The sequence below is a fragment of the Vigna unguiculata genome, chromosome 5 (assembly GCF_037176805.1).
Source record: "Vigna unguiculata cultivar grain cowpea cultivar isolate G323 ecotype 2 chromosome 5, ASM3717680v1, whole genome shotgun sequence".
Lineage (NCBI taxonomy): Eukaryota > Viridiplantae > Streptophyta > Magnoliopsida > Fabales > Fabaceae > Vigna > Vigna unguiculata.
Genome location: NC_140796.1, coordinates 5288978 through 5316755, shown reverse-complemented (window position 1 = coordinate 5316755; position 27778 = coordinate 5288978). Strand labels below are relative to the sequence as shown.

At 28.0% G+C, this 27778-nt stretch overlaps 1 protein-coding gene across 1 annotated transcript; it reads right to left on the bottom strand.

The window, feature by feature from the left end:
* Positions 1-8992: 8992 nt before the first annotated feature.
* Positions 8993-12732, bottom strand: LOC114184021 (1-aminocyclopropane-1-carboxylate synthase-like). The gene is made up of 4 exons (XM_028071248.2): positions 12432-12732; positions 12197-12328; positions 11950-12110; positions 8993-10174 (listed from the first exon to the last, which is right to left on the bottom strand). Exons 1-4 carry the CDS (start codon positions 12597-12599, stop codon positions 9181-9183), a joined length of 1455 nt encoding a protein of 484 aa, XP_027927049.2. The 5' UTR covers positions 12600-12732; the 3' UTR covers positions 8993-9180.
* Between the last annotated feature and the right edge of the window lie 15046 nt (positions 12733-27778).

Here is a 27778-nt window from a genome sequence, read left to right as displayed (position 1 = left end):
TTACTCATGTGGTTTGTGGATGAAGCTAAATATCAAAGTCAATGGTTTCATAGTTTTTTAATTTCATTTATTGAACTTGTTTTGTAAACTATTTCATGGAGTAGCTACTTCTATACTGGGTGAATGTTTGTCACTTAAACACAATCTTATTTTTTCGATTTAAACATACATATTCTTTGTTTATCAATTTATCTCCTTTTATGTCTACATATTTGTTGAGAATTTAAGTGTAAGTTTAAGTTCTATATTAATTAAAGGGTTAAATATGTTTTTTTCTCTTTCAATTTTTAGTAAAAATTGAATTTAGTCTTTCTTGAAAATTTTGAACCAATTTAGTTCTTCATCTTTAAAAATGCGTAAATTTAGTCATTTAAACCAAATTTTGTTAAGTTTATTTGACATTTTAAACGCATTTCTCAACTAACATTGAATGAATATGTGTCAAATGGTGTAAACAAACTAAAATACTATAATGAAATGAGTTTGAAACGTTAAATAAACTTAATAAAATTTGGTTTAAAGGGCTAAATTCACGCATTTACAAAGTTGAAAGACTAAATTAGTTCAAATTTGACAAGAGAGACTAATTTTAATATTCACTAAAAATTAAAGAATCAAAAACATATTTAACCCTTAACTAAAGTAGAAAAATTAAACATCATATAAAAAAAATCATAAACATATTAAAATTTTGAGTTGTCAATCCATCATTTGAGATAAATTAATATTTCATTGCCTCATGAAAAAGATTAGAATAAATATCTAATCTTAATATTTGGTTACAAGTTCTTTTATCGAAAGTTTTATCTCTCAAACAATCTATTATCTCAAATTTATTGCGACAAGAATCTCACCATATTTTCGAGTAAGTAATTTTCGAGTAACTAAAATCTTATCTCTCAAACAATCTATCATTTCAAATTTGTTGCGACAAGAATCTCACCATATTTTTGAATAAAATCCCATCATAATCCTTCTTTAAAAAACTCATAAGTAATATTTGAATCGATCACCGGTTAGGAATCTTTATATCGAAAGTGTTTTTTTGTCTAAAAAGAACCAATCACTCAAATTTTTGTGAAAGAATCTGAGTATTAATTTTGTGATTCCCACATGAGAAAACAATTAAAAGCTAACTTTCCACTTATTTATATTTTAAAATTATACACGTAGAAGTTTCAAATGGACTAGTTTTGCCCCATTTGTTATTAGCCTTAATGCGTATGGGCAAAAGGTCCATAAAATCAAAAGGGCCACAAAATAATAAAAAAATGTAACAGTAATTGGAGTCAGGCTTCATTTATGTATTTTTAGACTTTGACAATAGTAATCTTTGAATAGAGAAATAAAAAACTATTAATCAACACATTGTTTTAAGAATATTTAATAAATGTGGAAAATATATAAAAGGCCAAGCATCAAAAGTACACCATATTGTACCTCTCTGTTATATTTTCAGTTTTCAAGTCATTACAGTGTTCCTTGTGGCCTTTCAAATTGAAAGAAGGTTGGACAACCAAAGAAGCATATATTTCAAGAACAGTATAAAAATATTTTCAAAATATTTCAGTCACCCCAATATTTCTAAATGGATTTGCTTATAAGGTTCTTATACAATTTATCATTAGATTTAAATCAGTAGAAGTTACAAGAAATATATCTACGACAAATTGTTCTTAATACTGGTTATATATATTATAATTAACGAAATAATTAAATTAATTCAAACTAACAAATTTTACATTTTAAAACTGGTTTAGTATTCATTCCTCTAAAAAAAATTCCTCGTTTTATATATTTGATCTAATAAAAGACTTACAAATGTAGTACTTGAAAGAATAAAAAAAGTTTATTTAAGCCTTTAAATGTATAAAAGTTTTATAATTACAACTTATTATTAAGTTTTGTGCAAATATTGTGTTATTAAATACTTTTTAAGAATCCATTTTACGGTAAATCAGGAATTATTTTTTCAGAGTTATAAAATTAAAGATGAATTTACATCGTTTTATATATTGTTATTTTTTTTTCAAGTGTACTGTTACGGGCAATAACTTTAAAACCAGTAAAACTATTCAAATGGAATTGAAGATACTAACTATGTACTAATTTTATAAGGAAAGCAAATTTGATAAAGAATTAAAAAAAAAAACTAAACAACAAAATATTTTTTTATTTTTAAATTGAAAAATGTTAGATTTATAGAAAATTATAATATAAATATCGTTGACATTAGACTTTATTCACTTTTTCATTCTAAGTTCATTAAATATTTTTTTTTATTGTCATAATTTCTTATCATGAATATATTCTGGATATATCTCATTCATTCATAGTCATTTATTAATTAAACATGATAAACTTATATTAAACTTAATGGTTTAAAGATGATTAATAAGTAATTATTCGTTCTTTGATAAATTATTTATTATGAGAAGACTTAAACACTTATATAAAATATTAAATGAGAATAGAATCATAGAACTATATTATATAAATAATAAAAATATAGAGGAAAGTTTAGTGATTATATCTTATAAGAAAATAAGAAAATTCAAAAAAATGAGGAGTTAACATGTGAAACATTCTTAACACCATTACCACTATACTAACGGAATGAACCTAATTGTTACGTATTTTCAAAAATATAAATCTAATTGAGATTAAAAAAAATCTTAGAACCTAATTAAGATTTTTGAACATAAACTTAGAATATTTTAACTTATCTAATATTAACAAATGAAAGATTTAACTACTCAAAGTAATGACATAGGCACAAAAAACTTATTTAACATTGGTTCTTTTAAATCTTTCAATATTGATTTTGAAATGGATGTTAAATAGGACAAAGTGAAAAGTATGGACTTTCACGTTAAAAATATATTTTCTTTATTAAAATGAGCTACTTATTTTAGAGGTAGCTCACCTAAAAATAATGCACTACAATTATATATACACTAACAATTTTTTACATATATTTGCAGACAACGTGTGTAATATATACACCTTCAACTGATTTCATATAATTAATATATATGTAATATATAAATAAATAGTTGCATCGTAAATCACATTACTCAAAAATTAAAAATAGAAAAAAAGACTTGAGTGATATAATGATAACCAATGGCGAATTTGGTATTAGACCGTAGAAGCTGAAAGTAATAAAATTCCAAAAAAAAGTATCCAATATGTTATTCCAAAATTCAATAAATCTTATACGACTGGATATTAACATACTTTAAGTACTTAAATTTATTTAGATTTTTCTTAGCGTTTTGAGATAACCTTTCTCTTTTTGAAACTGTTTACTCATAATACTTAGGATAATGATAGAATGTCTCACTTTTTTGACCTCAATGTTACTCGTCTACGTGACATTCATTATTTTAATAATTTTAAACGAAAGAGGAGTAGTGATGCGTGAGAGAAGGTGAAGTGAATGTTGAGGTTGTGATACACACGCACATGAGGAAAAGTAAGAAAAACAGAACTAAACTTTGCGGTTTAAACTAAAGGCGAGAGTGCGGATTGCTGCCATAGCTTCGTGTGGACAATTGGAAGTCCTAATTTTGGTGTTCTTCTGCAAATCAAAGGGCACTTTGGTATGTTTTACTATCCGATTACAAACCCCTATTTTTGTGATGTTTTTCCCCAAATGAAACCCTTATTTTTGTGATGTTTTTCCCGAAATGAAACCCCATTTTCGTATTTTCTTGTTCGACGATTGAAGCTTTATCAAAAGGTGATGGCGAGCGTCACAAAAGTAAGAGGAAAGAGTGTGTCTCTGGTGGAACGAAAAAAAGGAGCAACTTATGGGTGTAATTGAGCAGCAAGAACATGATATTCGTGAACTTGGTGGAGCGATTGCTAAATTGAAATCAACTTTGGCTGAGAGGGAAAATAGAAGTAAAGATGAATTTGTTTCTCCTATGAATTTGAATGAAGTGGATGTTCCAAGTCAAGCTGCAGAAGACAGAAATGTAACCAACAGCGATATGTACGTGCGTATGAGGAATGATCCACGGTTACGGTTCAAAAGCCGTGTAATCCAAACTCCGTTCGCAGTTTATAGTCGGAAGAAGAAAAGGATACCGAAATAGTTGTTAGAGTATGAGCAATATGTATCTATTTTGTTTTGTTTGATGGAAATGAAATATCATTTTCATTTGTTTAATTATAAGAACATAGACATGTAATTGAAACCTATGAAACATGAAGTCGTGTACAATTCTATTTGTTGTGTTTTTGTTCTGTTATGGTGCAATTAATAAATAATGACTTTTGTAAAGTGTTTGTGGTGTTTTGTAGTGCATTTATTTAGTAAGTAAATTGTGGTAAGTCTGTGGTACAAAAATCATATCTCAGAAAGACAATTATTGAATTTTAAGAATTGCTGTGTTTTGGGAGTTATTGATAGGCAGTTCTGGTATTGTGAAAAGGCTGTAACATTGTACAAATCCATATTTCATGTGAAAATACAGCTGAAAAGCAGTTGCAGTACTGCATGTACAAAAAGTTCAATGTAAAAAGACACTTATGGCATCATAAAAGGACACTTCAATCTCGAACCAGAAAAGTTTTTTTTTTTCAATGTGCAGTTTCAATTAGTTGTTTAAGTTGTTTGGTGATGATTCATGGTGATGGAATTATTTGGTTGGCCTTTGGATTATGTCCAAACCATATTTCATCTGAAAATACACCTGAAAAGTAGTTCCAGTACTGCGTGTACAAAAAGTTCAATGTAAAAAGACACTTATGGAATCATAAAAGGACACTTGAATCTCGCACCAGAAAAGTTGGTTTTTAATTCAATCTGTAGTTCCAATTAGTTGTTTAAGTTGTTTGGTGATGATTCATGGTGATGAAATTATTTGGATGGCCATTCGATTGTGTCCAAACCAGATTTCACGTAATAATACAATTTAAAATAAGTTCCAGTACTGGCAGTACAAAAGGTTCAATGTAAAAAGGCACTTATGGAATCATAAAAGGACAGTTGAATGTCGCACCAGAAAAGTTGGTTTTTAATTCAATCTGCAGTTCGAATCAGTTGTTTAAGTTGTTTGGTGATGATTCATGGTGATAGAATTATTTGGATGGCCATTTGATTGTGTCCAGACCATATTTCATCTGAAAATACACCTGAAAAGCAGTTCCAGTACTGCGTGTACAAAAAGTTCAATGTAAAAAGACACTTATGGAATCATAAAAGGACACTTGAATCTCGTACCAGAAAAGTTGGTTTTTAATTCAATCTGCAGTTCCAATTAGTTGTTTAAGTTGTTTGGTGATGATTCATGGTGATGGAATTATTTGGATGGCCATTCGATTGTGTCCAAACCAGATTTCACGTAATAATACAGTTTAAAATCAGTTCCAGTACTGGTAATACAAAAAGTTCAACGTAAAAAGGCACTTATGGAATCATAAAAGGACACTTGATTATCGAACTAGAAAAGTTAGTTTTTAATTCAATCTTGAATTCCAATTACTTATTTAAGTGGTTTGGTGATGATTCATGGTGATGAAAATATTTGTATGGCCTTTCGATTGTGTCCAAACCATATTTGACTTAATAATACAGTTTAAAATCAGTTCCAGTACTGGCAGTACAAAATGTTCAAGGTAAAAAGGCACTTATGGAATCACAAAAGGACACTTGATTATCAAACCAGAAAAGTTGGTTTTTAATTAAATCTGCAGTTCCAATTAGTTGTTTAAGTTTTTTGGTGATGATTCATGGTGATGAGATTATTTGGATGGCCATTCGATTGTGTCCAAACCATATTTGACCTAATAATACAATTTAAAATCAGTTCCAGTACTGGCAGTACAAAATGTTCAAGGTAAAAAGCCACTTATGGAATCACAAAAGGACACTTGATTATCGAACCAGAAAAGTTGGTTTTTAATTCAATCTGCAGTTCCAATTAGTTGTTTAAGTTGTTTGGTGATGATTCATGGTGATGGAATTATTTGGATGGCCATTCGAATGTGTCCAAACCATATTTCACGTAATAATACAGTTTAAAATCAGTTCCAGTACTGGCAGTACAAAAAGTTCAACGTAAAAAGGCACTTATGGAATCATAAAAGGACACTTGATTATCAAACTAGAAAAGTTGGTTTTTAATTCAATCTTGAATTCCAATTACTTATTTAAGTGGTTTGGTGATGATTCATGGTGATGGAAATATTTGTATGGCCTTTCGATTGTTTCCAAACCACATTTCAAGTGATAATACAGTTTAAAAGCACTTCCAGTACTGGCAGTACAAAATGTTCAATGTAAAAAGGCACTTATGGAATCACAAAAGGACACTTGATTATCGAACTAGAAAAGTTGATTTTTAATTCAATCTTGAATTTCAATTACTTATTTAAGTGGTTTGGTGATGATTCATAGTGATGGAAATATTTGTATGGCCTTTCGATTGTGTCCAAACCAGATTTCAAGTGAAAATACACTTCAAAACCCAAACCACTTTCCGCGGAACCCGTCGCCTCCAACAACCCAAACCACTCTCCACAACTCCGCTATCCGCTTCCACTGCGACCCACAACACCAACCTTTATGGAAGGATAGCCTTTTGGGGAAGAGAATGCCTTGCGATACAAATGCCTCTGTGCTTCTGTGAACCTGCTCGAAGAAGAAACTTGCAGGGAAGAAACGAGGGAAAACGCGCAACACAATGTGTTTTTTTAAATGTTTTGTCCAATTCAAAGCGCGTGCACATGACGCAAACTTTCATTTGCCGCTGCCTCCAATTGTCGTTTCGTTTAAAATTATTAAAATAATGAATGCCACGTAGACGGGTAACATTGGGGTCAAAAAAGTGAGGCATTCTATCATTATCCTAATACTTATAGTGGTGTCTTATCAAATAAATTTGTCTACCTTACGATTTTGAGAAGATTCATAAAGAAACGTGCTCATATAATGAGCGAGATTCGTTTCATTGTTAAAGTTGTCATATTCAACCAAGTAAAATGAAGTTATGAATCTCGGACATGTGTCGTGTGTTGGATTTTCAAAACTATCTTCCCTGTGTGTCTTATATTTTTCCAATTTAATTATATATTTGTATTTACGTGAGACTTTCCACACATTAAAATTTAATCTTAACTTAATCTTTTAAAAATAATTTATAAGATGAGGTGTACACCTCACTTATATATTATAAAATTATCTTATATATTTCTAATCGATGCGGGACCTCTGACAATATTCGAGCAATATCATGTCACTCACATTAGAGTTTTGGATTTTGTATATCTAATCCAATATGAGTTACAATTAATCTGCTGCACAACATAACTTCAGTAACATCATCAGAATTGGAGCAGGAAGCATTGTTTTCTTAAAATTATGCAGTGATGAATGCAGCGGTTAAAACTGATTGTGTCACTTTCAGATTCTAAAAAAGGCCTGCACTCATCACTGTCCAATGCACATAGTTTACCCTACAAATGTATTGCAACTTTCTTTGGATGATGTTGAGATCACTGTCAAGGCTATTATTATCAGAGAAAATGTTGCAATTGTTGAGATTATTATTTATTGTAAGAGCATCCATGTCCCATACGGCAAGAAAAGCTCCCAAACGTGTCAATTCCTTTTACCGATTATGGATTATCCAACACCAAAGGGTAAAGACAATTTGAATGACATGTAACTGAATCATAATGATCAAGTGTGTCAATTTTGTGGGTCACTTTGTCCCCTACATGCTGGAAAATGACCTCAAATCAAACTTACATTGCAGTATCCATAGTTCAACACACCTTCACCAAATTACACAAAGGATTCACATATCTAACTGTGCTAAAAACGGAAACGCATCTTCTCTACCCAAATTTCCTCACCACTTCATGCAATCACGTCTGCAGATAATAGCGAATGCAAAATTACCCAAAACAAAAACCTACAAGATGTCAAGTTAGAATTTGAATTCTCTGCTGCATTTTTTTTGCTGTTTCTCTGTTGTGCCTTCATAATATACGGATTACCATTAATTTTGACGTTTTAAAATATATTAAAAATATATTTAAAACACCAACACAATGTATTTTTAATGCTCAATAGAAGACAACACCAAAAAAACCAGTAGAGAATCTGGACTCATCAAATTAATGAACACAAAGTTCATGTCACTTCTGTCTAGAGAAGAATTTATCGAAGATATACAACGACAATGAGACTTGAATTCTGATATCACTTATGAATCTATCTACGAAGATACAACACCTATGAAATCTAAGTCTACTCTATTTAAAATTGATAACATGCTTTTAATCCAAAACCTTACGACAATAGATTTATGGATCTTCTATCTTATAAGTTGGTCAACTTTCTCTATTCAGGTATTATATAAGCTGATGATAATCTATATATACAAATATATAATCAAAACAACTGAATAATGATTTTGATATATATAACCATTCGTTCAGTTTTAGCACATGTTGGTGGAACCAATCAAGCCACGGATGCATGATGGTGAGATGAGTTCCAATAACTTTCTTACTGATAAAATTCTTCCGATAAGTTTCTTCCAAAAAGACTATGGTATTATAATTATCACTTACACAACAAATTTTCGATCACAGTGGAAATTGAATATATATTTTTATTTAAATATATCGTCCACAATGTATAAGTACTTTGGTGTCCAAAGTTTCTGCATAGACTCATTCAATTATTGACTGGATACCAAAACTTTGGATTTCCAAGACTAAAAACAATTATTTTTGTTGGAAAGGATAGAGTTATCATTTTAGATACGATTAGTTAAACTCAAGTAAATTATAAGTTTGAAATTGAGTATTTTAAATACTTTAAAAAGAGAATTATAACACATATTTTATCATCCTAAAACAACAGTTTCCTAATTGAACAATCAATGTTCTCCGAGGTTCATTAGGCCATTAAAAGGACAAAACGCTTATTCTCCATGAATTGCACATACCCAGAATTTGAAATCATAAATTCATAACTAATATTATAAATAACTTGATTGAACAAATCGTTTGAGTTACCTAACTACATAAGAGTTAGCTGTCCACACATCCAGGACAACGTACGCTACAGACATAATTTAAATGACAGTAGAAAAAACATTTTGCAATCTGAGTCTTAACACATTCGAATCTTTTAAGGTATATATGGTGGTCTAACTAAGTGGCTCTGACAAGGGGTGAGTGAGGCATGGGTGAATGAGGTGCCATCATGTGAGGTGACATAACACTCTCATCAAACATTCTTGAGGAGAAGCTGAGTCTAAGGTTGCTTTTCCAACGTTTGAGTTCCACTGGTTTTTTCCCTGTCTCTTTCCCAACAAATGCTCTGATTCTCTTGAGTGCAACATCCACAGTTTCATCATCCATGTTAGCAAAACACACCCTATACCAACCTGGCTCAGGACAATTGAAAGCTGAACCCGGTGACACATTAAGCTTCACCTCGTTGATGATCACACGCCACAGCATCATTTCACCTTCGAATGTTTTCTCCTTCAGCAAGCTCCTCAAGTTCATCCAGAAGAAAAGCCCTGCATTGCTTGGCAAGCAAGTAATGTTCACCTTCTCAAGCCCCTTCGTGAAGTGGTTGTGCCTCGCACCCAACCTTCTCGCACTCTCTGCCAGAAACCTCTCCACGAACTCGTTATCAGAAAGCAGCGCAGCCAGAAAAAACTGTGTCTGAGTTGAAACCAATCCAAAGCTCGACATTTTCCTCGCATTGTTCACCACCTCATCGTTGTACGAATAAACTATCCCAACTCTTAACCCCGGAATCCCCAAGTCCTTCGATAAACTGTAAACAATGTGAATAAGGTCTTTGTTGCAGTGCTCCATCTCTTGCATCACTTCAGAGACACTCACGAAGCAAGGTGCTCTGAACACTGTTGCGGAATATATTTCATCGCACACTAAGTGTATGTTGTTCTCGTTGATGAAGCCCACGATGCTCCTCAGTGTCTCCTCGTCCATGGTGGTTCCTAAAGGGTTTGAAGGGTTTGTTATGATCAACCCTTTCACGTTGATGTTACCATCTTTTGCTTTCGCATATGCTTCTTCAAGAGCCTCCATCGTTATCTTGAAGTTGTTGCTGCTGTGACATTCTACTGGAATGAGTTGAGCCTTGGTTCTCCAACACAAGTCTCGGACAAATCTGCAATAATAAAACACGTGGAATTTACGTCAGATAAATCAAACATGTCGTTCTCGTAACACGTGATGAAACATATATATATTGAAAAATGTTAACTTTGACGCTTCTTGTTATAATATATATGAATATGAAATTATATTCAAATTTGTTGACCGATTGCAGTGTTGTGTGGTCTCTGAGGTCAGAAAAAATAAAGATTTGAATTAGTTGACTGCAGATTTTTCCATGGTAAAGGCTAGGAAACATTAATTTTCGATAGACTTTAACTTTACAAACTTGGGAGAATAAATAATATTCTCTGGGTTTATCTAGCGAAGAACCAATGTCATGTGAATTTTCTTTAAACGAAAAATTGAGTTGCTTGTGAAGACTGTGCAAAATTTCCAAACGTAACTGTCTGGGATTTTGATAGAGGAAGAGTCAAATGGAAGTAAGAGAAAAGTTAGGTGTGAGAATATAATTTTAGAGCTTGATATGCTTGGACACTGTATTTTGATTATATTTTTATTTGACACTTTTATAATATTTGATTAATAAAAAGAAGAGAAAAGTTAGGTGTCAAAATATATTTTTCATGCGTGACCGTGAGTTAAGGTGGTTTCAAAGTTCAAAAGGCAAATGTCCACTCAAGAACATCAAGTGTCTTATTTTGTATTTACATAACACATGTGTCGTTGACTACTCACCTTTTGTACATATAGCAGCCTACAAATGTTAACCGCTGTACCTGCGGTCATTTAATCTTATTGGAATTTTCTCCACGGTCATAAAAAACCTTTTACGATTCAGAAATTTAATTAAAATATTTCTTTTTCTTTAATTTATAAACTAATAAGAATTCTGAGTTTTATTCTGTTAAAAAAAGACTGTTTCACGATCAAAAGTACGTGTAGTTTGTCTTTTAAAATTAGCGAAAGATATTGATAATGACCAATTGTGTGTGAAAACAACTTGCTTATTTTAAATCCAACTCTTAACAGGTTGTTTGTATTTTTTAACAAGTGTTACGGGACACTTAGATTTATTGTTTTTTAAATAGCAAACCTTGACCTAACTCATTGAACCAAATGGTATACAGGTCGAATGATGTTGGATATCATGGTGGTAGACCAAATGTTGATCACGTAAGTCCGATATTGATGACGAAGAAGTGAGTTTTTCACATTTTTTAGTTTTTTAGTTTTAAACTAAAAGATTAGGGATTGTATGGTGGTAAGTCTAATGCAAATTTAAGTTATTAGGCCAAATCCCAAATTATAGATTTCATAAAAAAAAATTTAATTAATTTATTATTTCAAACAGAAAACTACCGGTTGGTAATATAATATTAGGTTAGAAAGAATGAAACACATTTGATGATGTCTTTGTCCTTTCCTTTAGGACACTAATATATCATTGTTGTATTTTGAATGCTCATTTTTTTTTATGAATTGAAAACTAGTTTTAAAAAAAAAGATAAAAATATTAATAATTTTACAAAAAAATTTGTTGGATAATGATTGTGAGGAGCAGTTGAAAGAGAATTTTGATTCTCTGTTAAGTTTTTTTTTTTTATAATATACTGATTACTAATTTTAACGTTTTAAAAAGTTTTAAAAGATAATATACTTTTGATACTCAGTAAAAAAAAAAATCTGAACTTGTTAAAAGAAGGGTAAAGACAAAAATAGTTATGACGCTTTGTGGTTGCTTAAAGTTTTGTCCACTTTTAAGGTTGTGTGAAACAGTGTGATTCATTGAATGAAAACAGAAGTGATGAAAGTGAGGGTACATACGCTGGATAATAAGGGCTAGGAACCAGAAAAGCATCTCCAGGATTAGCCAAACAGAACATGATTAGCTCGTTTGCTCCGGTGGCCCCTCCACCCATCACTATACGGTCAGGATCAAATCTCACTCTTTCCCCTCTCACTTTCGACATAAAATTCGCCACAGCCTGCATAAAATATCAAAACAAAACCCATTTATATATCATAAAATAATATCAAACTCATATATACTAATTCATTTTAATTTTCCTACATTTCTGAACTCTGGCAATCCATGATAGTCCTGAAAGTTTGCAATGTATCTGAACCAATTCACTCCTTCACGGGTGCAAATGGAGGCTTGCGGATTCTTCTTTATCCACTCTTCAATCAGATCCAAGCTCAGCTGCAAAAGTTATCACAGATTATATTAAACACTCTCATTGTAGTATATGATCAAAACATAACCAGAAACTACGTAGTATATGAAAATATTATATATAGTGTACCGGATTTTCTGCAAGACCCATCTGAATAACACCCTGAGGATTTTGTGTGGGGTGAAAAGGGTTGGATTCATAGGCCTTCCACCCATCAAAATAAGGAGAGTTTTCTCCATGTTTGTCGTTGGTTGCAATCTCGGACAGAAGCTCAAAACTTTTGTTCCTTAAAGCCATGCTGGTTTTCGTATGTAGTTGTTTTTGTTGGAAGGTGTGCGATCACTATTGCTGTAGTAGCAATTAATGGAGTTGCGATTTGCAAACGTGATTGGTGCAGGGAAAATGGGAGGGAGTGTTGCTGAAATTATAGTACAACATTTGAAGTGGTTTTATAGGTGAGAAAGTCCATTATGAACATCCACTTCTGATTTTCCAATAAAATTAATGTTTTTTTTTGTTTTTTGGGTCAAATTATAGTAGTTTGCGTGTTCCAACCATGGCTTGAACGTGGAATTATTATGGAGTGCACCATGGAGTATGAATAAATATATTTACTCACACATACCCTTTTATTATTAACTAAATTTAACTAAAAAAGATTAGGTTATAAATGGCAAGAGTTAAAATGAGATGTGAAATCATTGGATTTTTTATAATTTTAATAAATATTAACTAATTAAAAACATATTCCGAAGGTCTTATTGGTATTTTTCAAAGAGCATGAGAAGAAAAGTGCCCATTCACTTTGAAACTTCATAGCTACATTTGTAAGACGTATTACTCAAAAGGCCGAGACTTTTAAATTGGATTTTATTTTATTTCCAATTAACGTGAAATTTCCGAAAAAAGGAATATACTTATAATGTTTTTTGTATCTAAATTTGATGATAAAATTATTGGTAAGTTTTAGTTTGGAAAACATGTCAAAAAAACAATATTTTATATATGAGAGAGTTTTTGTGAGGGAGAAGTTTCCTGTGAAGCTACCCACGCTTGGTTCATATTCAAAAAAGGAAAGGTAGAAATTGTATACGAGAAATAAAGATGAATGTAAGAAAAGTCTAAGTCTAATGCTCTTTTTATACTATAGAGAAAATATATATGAAGGAAGTTGAAGAGAAAAAGATATTTTTATTTTCCACTAATATTTTTATATTATATATATTAATATTAATTTTTTATCTTGTATATCAATAGAAAAAATCATGGTTATAAAAAAAAATATTGATCTTTTTCTCCTGTTATGTAAACCAGCATTTATCCTCCATTTTTTACACACATTTATGGTTTCTCTTTCAATGTTTTGTTTGAAACTATTCCCATACGAATAAAGAAATGTGTACTATTTTCCTCGTGACAAATTGACGTTACTAAACAATAGTTAAAGTATTTATAGTTTAACTTATTTCAACTTCTATTTCTAGTATTGTGATTTCATAAACATAAAATTGTTGTTGATATATATATACGAAATTAAATATAATTTATTTATTTTTATTAAGAAGTAAATTTTAATTATAATTCAATCTTAAATAATTGATTTCTAAAGTGAGGTTTGCATTGTGAATTGACGAATAAAATAATAAATTTTGGTAGAATAGACTCTAATTAACTCATGCTTCAGAAACCATATTAAGAAGTGAACTTTTAAGATTAACTCTACCTTATAAAACTGACTTCTAAAATGAGATTTATCTCTAATCAACGTAGGACTTCCAACATTCTTGCCCTTAACACTCTCATAACTGTGGTTATTTGGTTTTCAAAAAATATAATCCATATATAATTCTAAGACTTGACACATCATATTTTTATTGTTTGTAAAATAATGCAATCTTCTTGTGGGGGTGTTAATTATATAAAACTTGTAATGCAAAAGTTGGATGAAAAACAAAAAATGTGTTTTGCCATTGTGGTTTTATAAATTAATATTATTTTGATCTAAAATGTGTTTTTGTTGTTGGGTATCTAAGAATAGTTAAGAAGAGTGATAGAATTGAAATTGATAAGAGAAATAGAGTTGTATATATCCTTTTGTTTGTGTTTGAATAATAATGAGAAAGAAAGAAAGAAGATGAGACCTAAAAGTATAGAGTCGGTGTTGGATGGAGGAGCTTGGTGGAGTGCCCTTAAAATGCAATGGTGTTAGGGTTGGTCCCCACACTCAAGACTTATAATACTAGATTTGGTAGGTTGCTTCTAAGGGTTTGAAGTCTTTTATTTGCTAGATTTAGTAAGAATAAAGTGTGATGAACACTTCCAAATTTGCTGGGATAAGTTGAAACTTTTTGGACACACTGAAGTGATGCTATTGCAACTCATGGCATGCATGGTTCGAGTTTAGGTAAAAGGGTAATCTCACTCGCTTCAAACTTTGCATGTGGGGATGAATACCAAGTGAGATCCGCGTCACGATTCATACCATCTTCATTATCCATTCATTCCTCATTAATTTATCACCAAACTTTTCTTCTACACAAACAATGTTCATGAACATCCCTTTTTCTATTAATCATGTGTTTTAAATAATCATTTTCCAAAAATCTTATGTATGTCTCTCTATTTTTATTATTTGCACAATAAACCCTTCTTAAATTAATTTATGGTGCCTCTTGCACCTTTATTTGATATGGTAATATGTCCAACAATTTGTTTATGTAACTATTAGAGGTGAAAATTTCACCAATATGATAAAGAGACACTAGGGACAATATGGATTTATATATTTGAAGAAAAAAGTTTATGGGTCATATTATTGTTCTTATCTGATCCATATGTAAAGAAAGAAGAAGGATAATGTGAGAATTTTTCTTTACTAGAGTGGTGGTAGTGGGAAATATTATTCATTTTATACACCACTATTTTGTTAAAGATTGTTGATATATTTTCAATCTAACTTCTATTATTAGTTAAGAACTAAAAGAAGTAGAAAGATTTATATGGAACTCGTATTGTTTTATAATTTTAAAAAATTAATTTGTTGCTAATATTTCTTTTTCTTTTTTACAAAACTCGATTTAAAAATTTTTAAAGTTAGTGTTTTGCTAATATTTATATTTTAAAATTAATTAATCCCACTTGATTTTAGCAAAACTAGATTTTAATTTTGGAACAACATTTTATAAGTTAATTGTATCGGAAGAACTGATTGACTTATGAGATTACATTTTATGGGTAAATATTTGTTTTTTTAAATGTTTTTTTTTTCTCTGGAAATCAGTTACACTTGCCACAAAATCAATTTTGAGAAACCAAATCATAACCAAACAATGCACAATTTAAGTAAAATCTACTTTTTATTGTTGCTGAAAAAATCTTGTTCTATTAGGTTTAAATTCTTTTACAAATGACTGAAAATCATGATTAAATAAACAAAAATATATAATTATTGTGTGTGAAAACCCTTTAAGAATTAATGCATGAATCAATATGTTGCCTTAAATGCAGCAGTTTTCTTTCTCTTGAATATTCAGATCAATTTTTGTTTGCATATAATTAAGTATAAAACACAATATATAGAATGTGAATAAAATGACTGAAAATTACTTGATTCAGAGATGTATGAAGACTTTTGAAGCTGAGCGTGAATCTTACCATGCTTTCTCTTTGCCATGTGATCTTCACTCTTCTTAACATGTGAAAAGTTCAAACAACAGAGTACCAAGATCCGTGTAATATAATATTGTTATTAATTTAGCTATCAACTTATATTAAAGAACATTCATTCAAAGAATACTAAATAGTAGAAATTCGTTCACTAAATATATACAATTTGCTTATTATAAATTACATTATTAATACTATAATATATTTACAATCAAGTAGTTGAATAAAAAACATTTGTAATTTCTATAACAATAAATGAATTAATATAAAATTATAATACTTTACAACTCAATTTCGATTAAATACTTTACAACGGGTAAGAAATGAATATTAAAAATGGATATCTGCTATCCGCGGATACATATATTTTTGATACTCGTATGTTAACGGGACGGGTACGGATATCATAATATCTGTATCCGTGGATACCCATACCCGTTAAACTTTAATTGACAAAAATATCCATATATATATATATATATATATATATATATATTATAAAAACCTAATTTTTTCTAAGTTGCACATCTTGTCTTGTCCTTTTCTTCCCGCTTCAAGTATTGGTACGTTGTCTTCTTTCAGCCACGTACACCCTTGACTTCTTCTCTTTTCTTTCTTTGAAATTGGGCATATATATCAAACCCTATATACACATTGACGTTTATTGTATGTTTGTTGTCAAATGATGGAGTTAACCAAATAAGAATACTTGACACGTGACAGTTGAGGTTTATTAACTTTTAAGAATTGAATTTTATTAACTTCTAAGAATTGAAAAATATGGTTTTGTATGGGTTTTCTTATTTAACTTATTTTCTGATTTATTATTTTAATGTTTCACGAGTTTCGTATGAATTGAAAATTATTATCTTATGACTTCTATTATTTTAATAGCATTTTTATTTATTATTTTATTATTTCATGAGTTTCGTATAAATCAAAAATCACTAATGTATGAGTTTTATTATTTTAATATCAGGGAACACAATTTTGATTTCTCAAGATTAATTACAGGTATAATTTATGTATACTTACTTAATAAATTGTTTTTACAACCTTTTTAATAAAAAATTTTATAGTAAAAATATTAAAAAGTCACCTAGTTTAACCTTTGTTTAATGCTTTATATATCACAAGCACGACCATTTCTCAATATATTACAATAAAATATTTCAATTACAGAGTTGAGTTTTGATTTTTACTGTTCGATCAATGCTTAAAGATATTCATATAATTTCAAATAATAGACTATAATATTTAAGATTTTGATAAAATATTTCGTAGCTATTTATAAAACATAAAATAATCCAAACTAAATTATATATAATCAGTTAATTATAGTAATGTTTAGTTAGACCCATGAGAATAATATATTTTAAAAAGTTTCATATTGTCTAAAATAACTTTGGAATGAATGTAAGTGATTATATGATGAATTTTAAGTTTATGATATTTCTTCCTTCCGTGAAAGATATTTCAAGTTTGTATTTAGACTCTCTAAAATTATATTTTCTCTAAAATTCAATTTTTAATTTATATTTAAACCTTCGTTAGCTTACAAATAACAAAAAAAAAAACTTTTTTTCATAAATGTTCGTAAAACAATTGAATTAAATAAGTTTTTAATACCTTTACAATTAGTCTATTTTAAAATTGATATAAAATAATATTTTTTATATGAACATTTAATAAGTATATATTAATAAGTATATATTAGTTCAGTTTTATTATGAATTAACGATATTAACATGGTGAATTTTAGTTATGACATTGCAATGAACAATTGACAACATGGTTGATTCAAAAGTTATATGCTCAAACATTCGAAGAACTTTAAAAAAACTAATTTCAAAAACAATTCATTTTAACCTTAACAAAAGCTTATTTACCAAAACAAAATTATTCAAAGGCGATTTAAAAATGTATTAAAAGAGTGTTTGTACTTGTCGAGGAAAACATGGTAGGAAAGTCCAAAACAAGACACAGTACTCTTTGTAAGTTGACACATGTGCAGGTTTAAGAAGAGTGCAGAAAAACAACATTAATATTGTGTCTCATGCTTTTAGTGAAGAATCCTTTAGTCAATTGCTGAAGCTGTGATATGCTGACATTACGCATGAATTTAAACTCAAACATCTCTGAAACTTAAATGAAAACAATATATTATGTTCGATGTAAAGCACTTAATCTATCAGTTTGCACCATAATCTCTGTTCATATGTGGTGTGTCTCACGTTGATGTACACGTGTGCCACATTTTTTCTTATGTTCCCACTATACTTCAAGTCACCATAATCCAACTTCTATCTCGAGAATCAAATGTGCTAGTTACAACTTCTAATTTTAGAATCTATTTTAAATTCTTAATTCACTTTTTCTTGACACATTTTCCTTCTATTTTTTGTCGTGTTTTCAAATATTTCATAATTTCAACATGAACAATCAGATGTGTGCTAGTTAATGAGTACAGATATAAAAAACAAATATCGACGAAACAAATGTGAGGAGATAAATGTGAAAGAGATTTATATATAAAGTGAAAGGAAAGATTGAATGAAAAAATTGATCATCTTTATTATGAATACTTGAATTAAAAATTATCTATAACTCTTATTTATTGTTATAAAAATACTTAAACATATTCTAACTTAAATAAACATTGAACATATATTAATTAATTGAATTAATCAATGCTAACTTAAATAAATAATAAGATAAATAAAATTTGAGTTAGCTAGTTTAAATAAATATGAATACTTAGACTATTCTAACTTATACATCAAAGGTATATATATCAATTATCATCTTAATTAATATTAACTTAAATAAATAATAAAATAAATAAAATTTGTGTTGATAACTTAAATAAATATAAATACTTAAAATGATTTTGATATCAGTTATAATAACTCTGACATTATTACTTTTAATATTTATTATAATTAGAATTAGTTGAGACAAATAAAAATATATTTTTATTAAAAAATTAAAGTGTTGCCTTAAAAATAATTAAATCAATTTTATTAATATTTAACTTGAGTCTATTAATGTCAACTTTCTCATTAATAAGCATTTTTATTAAAAAAAATTAAAGTAATTAACACTAATTGAAATTTAATTAAATCAATTTTCTATCGAAGGTTAAATTGCTTAACATAAATTTATACTTTTTTGAGTTGTTTTTTTTTTAAATTAATCTTTTATATATATTATAATTTTTATTAAACTCGATATTTAATTGGCATTAAGCGAGAACACAAAACAATTCAAATGTTAACATAAAATGTATTTGACAAAAAAAAATATTAACGTAATTGGATTAAATTGACTACATACATTTACTTTTTAAATTTAAAAACCAAAATTTTGAGAAGAGATGAAATTCAAATTCGATCAAATTTCATAACTAACAATATATTTAACCCTAATTTCTTTTATATATAATATATATTCAATTCTATCTCTTTTGTATATTTTCTTAATTTTCCTTTCAACTTTTTATTTATATATTATTTTTTTATTGTCATTAATAGAATTTATATCAATTTTACTTGTGATAAAATCCATTAATAGATTTTATATTTTTCTATCTTGATTTAAAAACTTCTTTTATGTAAATTTAAACGATTTTTATATTTTCAGTCATCTCTTAGTAGCCATATATTGGCCGGTGACAGCTAGTATGCATGCATGTCAGAAAGTTAGGGCCACACAACCCATAGCATACGAAACTACCGCTTATTTTTTCTTTTCCGGTGCAATTTATTTTTAAATTACTAAAACGGGTAATTTTAAAAAACATTATAAAACAAAAATAAATCGTGTTTGGTAACGCTCTATCGTTATAAACTTCACAATTTTCCTTTTAAAGTAAACCAAAATTCTTCTTAAAATGAAAAGTGCGGTACACGTTTATTAACAAAAATCATGTTCAAAACACAACTTTAATAAATTACATAACACGCCTTTCAAAAAAAATTAAATACATGCTTTAAGTAATTGTTTTCAAAAATTTTAAATTATTATTCTTATCATATTTACAAAAATAAAAATCATATGTTATTAGAATGATTAAATTAAAATTTTAGTAGAAAAAAAATACGATTTCAATTTATTATTTTTATAAACTAAAACCATACTTATATTTACAATTTTAATTTTAATGTATCAATAACAAACATTATTATTTATATTATTTTTTATTTTTATTATGTACCAATAATAAAATATGATTTAATATTTTATAATAACGCTAATTACTAATAATTTTAAAAAAAACTATCAGCATTATTTTTTTTATTACTATCAGCTACATTATTATAATTATTTTTGTAATTATAAATAAGAATCCGGTTAATTGAAAAAAGTAAAAATAAACTAATGAAATTGTGTTCTAAAATCGAATGTAATTTGTTTAACATATAATTTTGTGAATCGTGCTTTAATTCTTGTTTTTTTTTTTTTTGCTTAAGTTATAAATATGTGCTAAAATCTGTTTTTTTAAGCAATATGTTTTTTTTAGAAACTACGATTTTGATGATATTACAGATGTAAAGTGCAATATTTTAGGGGTGAAAGCGAAATTAGCAACAAAATATGTCAAAATAAAGGATAAAAAAAAACATTGGGGGTAGTAATTAATGTAGCTATGAAGAATAAAATTCACAACCATCCAAGATGTATTTGATTATATATATTAATCCTTCTTTTCGAAGTAAAATTGTATGCACATCTCTTCATATTTGACAAATCAATATGATATAAAATTTAAAATAAAGTATCAATGTTCTAATAATTTAAAATAAAAATAAATATAAGAATAAGAAAGATGTATACTTATCTTTATTTTTATATTTAATTTAGAAGGTCAAGTATTACTTATATTTATAATCAGTCAATCTTATATTGGACTGGTAAAGAAAATAGAACATAAGAAACGTTTGTTTAGTAAAACGTGTACATATAGGTTTTTAATATTTAATACAATTGCACTTAAATATTAAATAATATTTTTTAAGTTGTATATAAAACAAAATACATGAGATATTTATTTGGTAGTGGGTGAATTGGTGGATATTAAATACCAAATAACCATTTTTTGAAGTTGCATATATGTACAATACAAAGAACATTGTGTTATATCTTTGTAGAAGAGATGAATATCCCTTATATGGCTATAATATATTATTAATAGTCTGCTGCTAAAAAAAGTCAAAAGATTAAAAAGAAAATTATCTTCATTTTTAATGTTTGCTTTCTACTCTTCCAAATTCGATAACCATTGTTTGTTTCTCTGTTTTGTTTGAGTCTTTGATTGCAAAAAAACGAAGTAGGTGCATGTATATATTCATAGCCAAACATACTTTGTATTAGAAAAGCAAGATTTTTATATAACGTGTGTGATTCATATTTTCCAACTAAGGTGAACCCTAATCCAGATAGTGGTGATATATTAGTATATTTAATGCTAAGGTAGTGTGAAATTGAATAATGATGAATGAGAAGAAGAAAACGAAAGTGAACATTGGTTTAGAGTGTTGTAATTGTTACTTCACACCAGAATTTGGCAATTAGAATAGAAGAAATGTAGAATTTCTTTAGCACTTCACAGCAGAGGAGTGTCCAACTTTAATTGCACATGTGCAAGGTGAAAATATAAAATTGTGTGGTTAGGTAAAGGCTGTGAAGAAAATATCGTATTGGAAAACTGGTGTTTAAGAACGTCTTTTCTAATTTCTGTTCTCTTCTTTCTTCTTTAACTTATCTTCTCTGCAGAAACTAGATCATTTTATAATATTAACATGTTGAATTAAAGAAAATTAAAAGAACAAGTTTCTATAACAAAAGTGACATTGAAAATTTCATACTTTGAGAATTCAAACAAATATGATATAAACGTGGTAAAAGTTTTAGAGTTAAAGATTTCTTATATCCAAAGTCTTTTCTCATAGGGAAGCATATTTTGTTGTAAAATGATAGTACAAAAGAATGATTATCAATAATATATTTGTGTTTAAGATATAATTATTCTAATGTGAAGATATTCTTGAGGACGAAATTATTAATAATTCAAAAGGAATTAAAATGTTCACATAAGTAACATTATTGTATTAAAAGAAAACCCATAAATTTATTATTTTAAAATTTTAGATTGAAAATATCTTAAAATCTTATATATAATTGTTCCTGATTTATTGGTGTCAAATCTCATTTATCTCTTAATTTTTAGTCAATTTTATTAAATTAAATTAGTCATAAATTTATTTACTAATATAATATTATTTTAAAATTTAAATTAAAAACATGCATGACATCTTTTATATATATATATATATATATATATATATATATATATATATATATATATATATATATATATATATAATTTATGACGAATAATTGAAGTTGAATCTTTTCTATCCCCCTTCAAATAAAACCTCAATGTATAAGAGCAATCTTTATATAAAATTAAATTATAAACTCGATATAGTACCTAAAGAAAATATGTCAAAAATTTCTACTAAATAAATAGAGACAACTCTTATCTTATAAAGAAATTTTAAGAAATTGAATTAATTTTGAATTCAATTAATAGAAATCAAATTTTTGTAATATTAACATTAAATAACTAAAGTAATAATATTAATACATATTAATGTATTTAAAAAAAATCACATACATAATAATAAGCAGTTAAATTAAATGTTTATTTAATATTCTTTCACCAAAAACTATCACGATATTGTCTCAAAATGAAAATGACTCCTATGCTGATATGAAAATTGTTATGAAAAGTAAGAAAGTGCTTAATTACGAACTATTTTTACAACTGTAACTATGTCCATGTAGGTTATGTTCTTCTCAGAATAATCTCAAAAAAAAAAAATATTAATTTTAAATACATATCCGCTAAGTATAAATAATTTTTGAATAAAGTCAAAAAGAAAAAAAGAAGTATAGCATCAGAATCTTTTTGACTACGCAATCAATGGGCGAGACCACAGAATTTAATTATTATTTATTATTATTACATGTGTGACATTGTGAGGACCGGAAATTGCAAGAACGAAAGTTCCCATGCTCTCTTCAGAAAGACAATATCAAATTTTATTCTGTTTCGTAGGTAGTTAAAGGAGTTGAAGCCACGTAGGACCAAAACATCCACATCAATTTATAACAAATATATATATATATATCTATTAAATTAAATAAAGGAAACCACAACGTTAATATTTTTTTTCTAATAAACCCTACTATATGTATCCTATTTTCTCAATCCTGAATTAAAATACGAGTGTAAGATAAAAAAAATGTTAATTATATGTTATTTAGTAATAGAAAGTTGGTAATATTTTGTTAAAAATTGACGTGTACTATTTTGTTAAAAGTTTAACACTAGATATCAATTAGTCATTTCACACACGCACACACGTATAGAATATAGACTTTGGTGTAAAAATTTCAATTCAACTATGAATGCAGATATAGGAGCCTAGAGCCATAAAAGAAGTCCAAAAAGTGTGTCATCAAATCCAAAGTGGATTTGACATGATTTATGAAATGAAAGTTGAATAAAAGCCTCCACAAAATCTAATATTCACACTGCCTTATCCTTTCACCATGCTCTGTTTCTAACATGATTCTAACATTATAATTACGAATCAAATTAATCAAAATCCTTAAATGTGTTAAAATATTGAGAACTACAATCAAATAGTGTCCCATGAGTATTTTTTATTCTTATATTAAATATTGTTTTAATTTTTGTGCTATAAGTTTCGTGTATTTATTCTTAGAATAATATGTTCTGATTGTGATACCTTTCATCACCATATGGTTCAGTTCCGCGGAGTAGTGGAGTGGTCCAAGCCCCCGCAACATATGACTTGTTTTCTTAAAGTCAAGATTTTTTTTATGGGAAATATAATAAAATTATGAATTTGTGAGATCATGTTACAAATGTTCAAGATGGAGACCGAATCAAAGATCTTCGATGGTAAATAAATAAAGGTTAGACATCAAATCATACACGTTGATATAACTTTTTAAACAAAAGTTGACCTTCAGAAAAAGGTGTCCAAGTTAATAAAAATGAATTTATACTTGATAAATTATGTAAAAGAGATCTGAGATTGTTTTATTCATGAGGGGTGAGGGTGGAAATGTGAGGACATTTTATTGAAGTTTTAATATGAACCCCAATTGTACATTTTTATCAATAGATGTTAGTGACGGACTTTTACCAATAAACATCTACCAATGAATTTGTAGATGTTAGTGTTTACCAACGAATGTTTATGATCGATGGTAAACTTTATTGATAAAATTTTGTTATTACGATTGATTATAATCGTCAACAATATTCTATTTTGTTCTAATGTTTAAATGCAACTAAACAAATTGAAAAATACCATTAGTTTAAGTTAGAAACGAAGGAAAAACTTTATAAGTAATCATATAAGTATTTAATGAAAGTTCATATGTAAAAGAGTAATTATATAAGTATTTAATGAAAGTTCATATGTAAAAGACTTTGTGAGACTTAAGTTAATAATAATACATGAAAGTACAACACTTTAATATGAAAATGAAAAAAAAATTGAGTTACGAGATTACGTTCCATCTAATGATTTAATGGAGAGGTGTTCATAAACATTTTAGATTTTTCACATATTAATATAAAAATTAATAAAAAATAGTTATGTCTAATATATGATAAAAAATAATTAATTTATTATTCATAACCAACGTCTTAAAATAAATGATAAGATTATTGATTAATAACTAACATATAAAATCTATAAAATAGATACGTTTATAATAACATTAAAAATATTATTAAAATTAATCAAATACTTAAGTTTTAGATAATTTAATCAGTGTATCTTCAGAGGTCTCGTATCGACGATATCTATTCAAATTGGATTAGATAAGTCTTATGACAAATGATGCACCATCTTCAACATCAAACAATTAAGCAAAGAGATGCACAAAAAACATCATATTTGATCATTGATGGGATTCTAGCAAAGTCTTATTAATATAAAATAAAAACATCTGATAGTGAAAATGTGACCAACTTTGTCAGAATCAGAGGGCATTCTTATTCTTGTAATTGTATGCATAAGGAAGTAACAATAACATTTTGTGACTTTATAAATACAATAGTTCCTTAAAAATGTTAATTCATAGTTACTTCGAGAGACACATGGAGATGATGGAGACATGATAACTAAGTAGAACAAATAGATCACAAGCTAGAATGTAGTTTTGTTTTGGATTAAGTAGTTTAGTTAACAACCATCAAATGTAGGAGCCAAAAAAGGGTCAAAAAGAGAGGACTTGTTTGTTATGTTAAGAAAGACATTCTTAAGTTTTTTCTTTTCTTCTTTATTTTTTTTCTCTAATATTTTTTGTTATTATGGTACACCCAATTGTCCTACATCGTTTGGGAGTCAAGTTAATGAAAGTTTAAATATCCATTTCTTCTTCAATATTTTGAGACACTTTTAAGGAGAAAACTATGATGGAGTTCCAGACTCCAAATTAGACAATACCTTAGATGTGATGATTGATCCTAACGATGTCACCAAAACTTTGTTCCGGTATACCTAATAGTTTTATATTGCTAAGGAATCGACCAAAGACAATTTAAAAATATTTCTCGTGATGGAGCTTCAGACTTTAAAATGAACGATTTAAATATTTTTCGTAACATAGCTCCAAGATCTAAAACGAACAATATATAGAATACAATGATCGAGTCTAATAATGAAACTGTAACTCAACGAGGAGCAATTATACGTTATTTTAATTTAAAATTAAATAATTCAAAGATGTTTGAAATTTAATTTATTGTATTTTGTGCATTTTAGATAAAAAAAGATTATAAGAAAAAAGTTTTGTAGATTTGATATTGTTGGAATAAAAGAGATAAAAAAATGTAATGGATCGAGTGGTGTTCTTGGGCCTGTCTGCGCTGAGCTTCTTTGTGACTGCCTTCAACGTTTCCTCCCTAACACGTGGGCAGCCGCAGACGCACGTCGCTGTTACTCTCTCTTCTCTTCATTGTTGCTAAATTAATAGTCACGTGCCTTATTTATTATATTCATGTTCAGTCCTATTAGAACATTCTATAGTTATATCAATATACTATTTTTACGTTGTTTTATATTATACTAAATTTATTTATTTCAAAATTATACTAATCGCTAACTAATAGTGTTGTACGAGAAAAAGAAAGTATGAATATATAAAATTATATATTAATATAATTTTTTATTGACTCTGTTGTACTTCAGTTTGACTGTTTGACTTTTCAATATGATTACCTTAAAATTAGTGAAAATATTATATAAAAATAATTAGACAAAACATGTGCAAGTATTTGACACTGAGAAATATAAGATAGTGTTTAATTACTGTTTTTCCTTTGTTTCGTTTGAAGTTGATTAGCCTTCGTAGATTGGACTAGTTTAACATTTTTTATAATCGAGTAATTATTTCTTAACTGTCTCGTAAGTGATTTCGCACATTTGATTATAGTTAATTAATTAATTAATTAATTATAAAGTGATTTTTTTTAAAATAACTAGTGAAGGAGTGTGACTCATTGTAGATGTCGCTACTTAAACTCTAATTTCAACCAAACTTTATCTAATTAGAAATTATAATCCTAATCGCTATGGTGACAGAATTACACAAAAAAGATAGTTAAATAAATTATAGGAAGTTTCCTATGTTAGTGTTACATGTTAAGTTGTGACAAAGAGTGAATGAACTTGAGTTCATAAATAAAAAATCATAGGTATAATAAAATTAACTTTTAAAGTAATAAAAGTTGTGTCTTTCGTATTCTTTTTGCTGTTAGTATGGGGTGCAGGAAGCAGAAACCTTAAATTAAACGTAATTGGGCCAGCATCAAACTGAGCCCGCTTGCAACTCATGCTATTTATTGGGCTGAAAAAGGACTAACTTGAAACATGCTAAGCCACGTTACTGTAAAAGCCGAAGTAGGGTCTTGCTATTCCCACCCCCTTTCCCATACTTTTTCAAACAAGATTGAAAACATACTCTCAACTTTTTTCATTTCCTACAACCCCTTTCCCTTGTTACACTCCCTTTTTTGTTTTTTTTCAAACCCTTCTTTTTCCCTTTACAAACAAGAGTGCTTAGTCTTCAGGGACGGATCCACTAAGGCCTTTGGGGCCTCAGTCCCCTAGTTTTTTTTTTTTTGTAATTTTAATTTTTGATATTACTATAATTTAGATATTTATTTAAATTTGTGAGCTCGGTTACGAAAATAATATTACAATATTTATATATGTTATTATTTTTTTATAAATAATTTATTTTTCTTTTACAATATTTATAAAGATATTATCATTCTTTTTCTTTTTTGTATTATATTTTTATAGTGTTTATAGTGGAAATTATTTCGTCATTCTCTCCAATACTTAGATAAAATGTAAAAGAAAATTTTTTTTCTTCTATAATTTTGTAGTTTCATTATAAAGCTTATAAATTAGTGAATATGTAAACAACTAACTTTAATTTGATCGTAGTTATTCAAGTATTAAAACCTGTTTACTTTTCTAATAGAATATATAGACTTAAAAATATTATATAAACGAGTTATCCACCTAAATTTTAACCCACACGAGTAAATCTTCTTTCTTTTTACTATTCACTATAAGAAAATATTTCATTAATAATTCATTTTAATGATCAAAAGTTGTTACTCACTATAATGATCAATTTTGGTACCAATTCATATAGAATAAAAAAAATATTGGTTACTGAAATAATCA

Coding starts and splice junctions, on each gene's coding strand:
- LOC114184021 (XM_028071248.2), bottom strand. CDS start 12,599: ATGGCTTTAAGGAACAAAAGTTTTGAGCTTCTGTCCGAGATTGCAACC. Junction 12,329..12,431: donor TGGGTCTTGCAGAAAATCCG/GTACACTATATA, acceptor TAACTTTTGCAG/CTGAGCTTGGATCTGATTGA. Junction 12,111..12,196: donor GATTGCCAGAGTTCAGAAAT/GTAGGAAAATTA, acceptor TATTTTATGCAG/GCTGTGGCGAATTTTATGTC.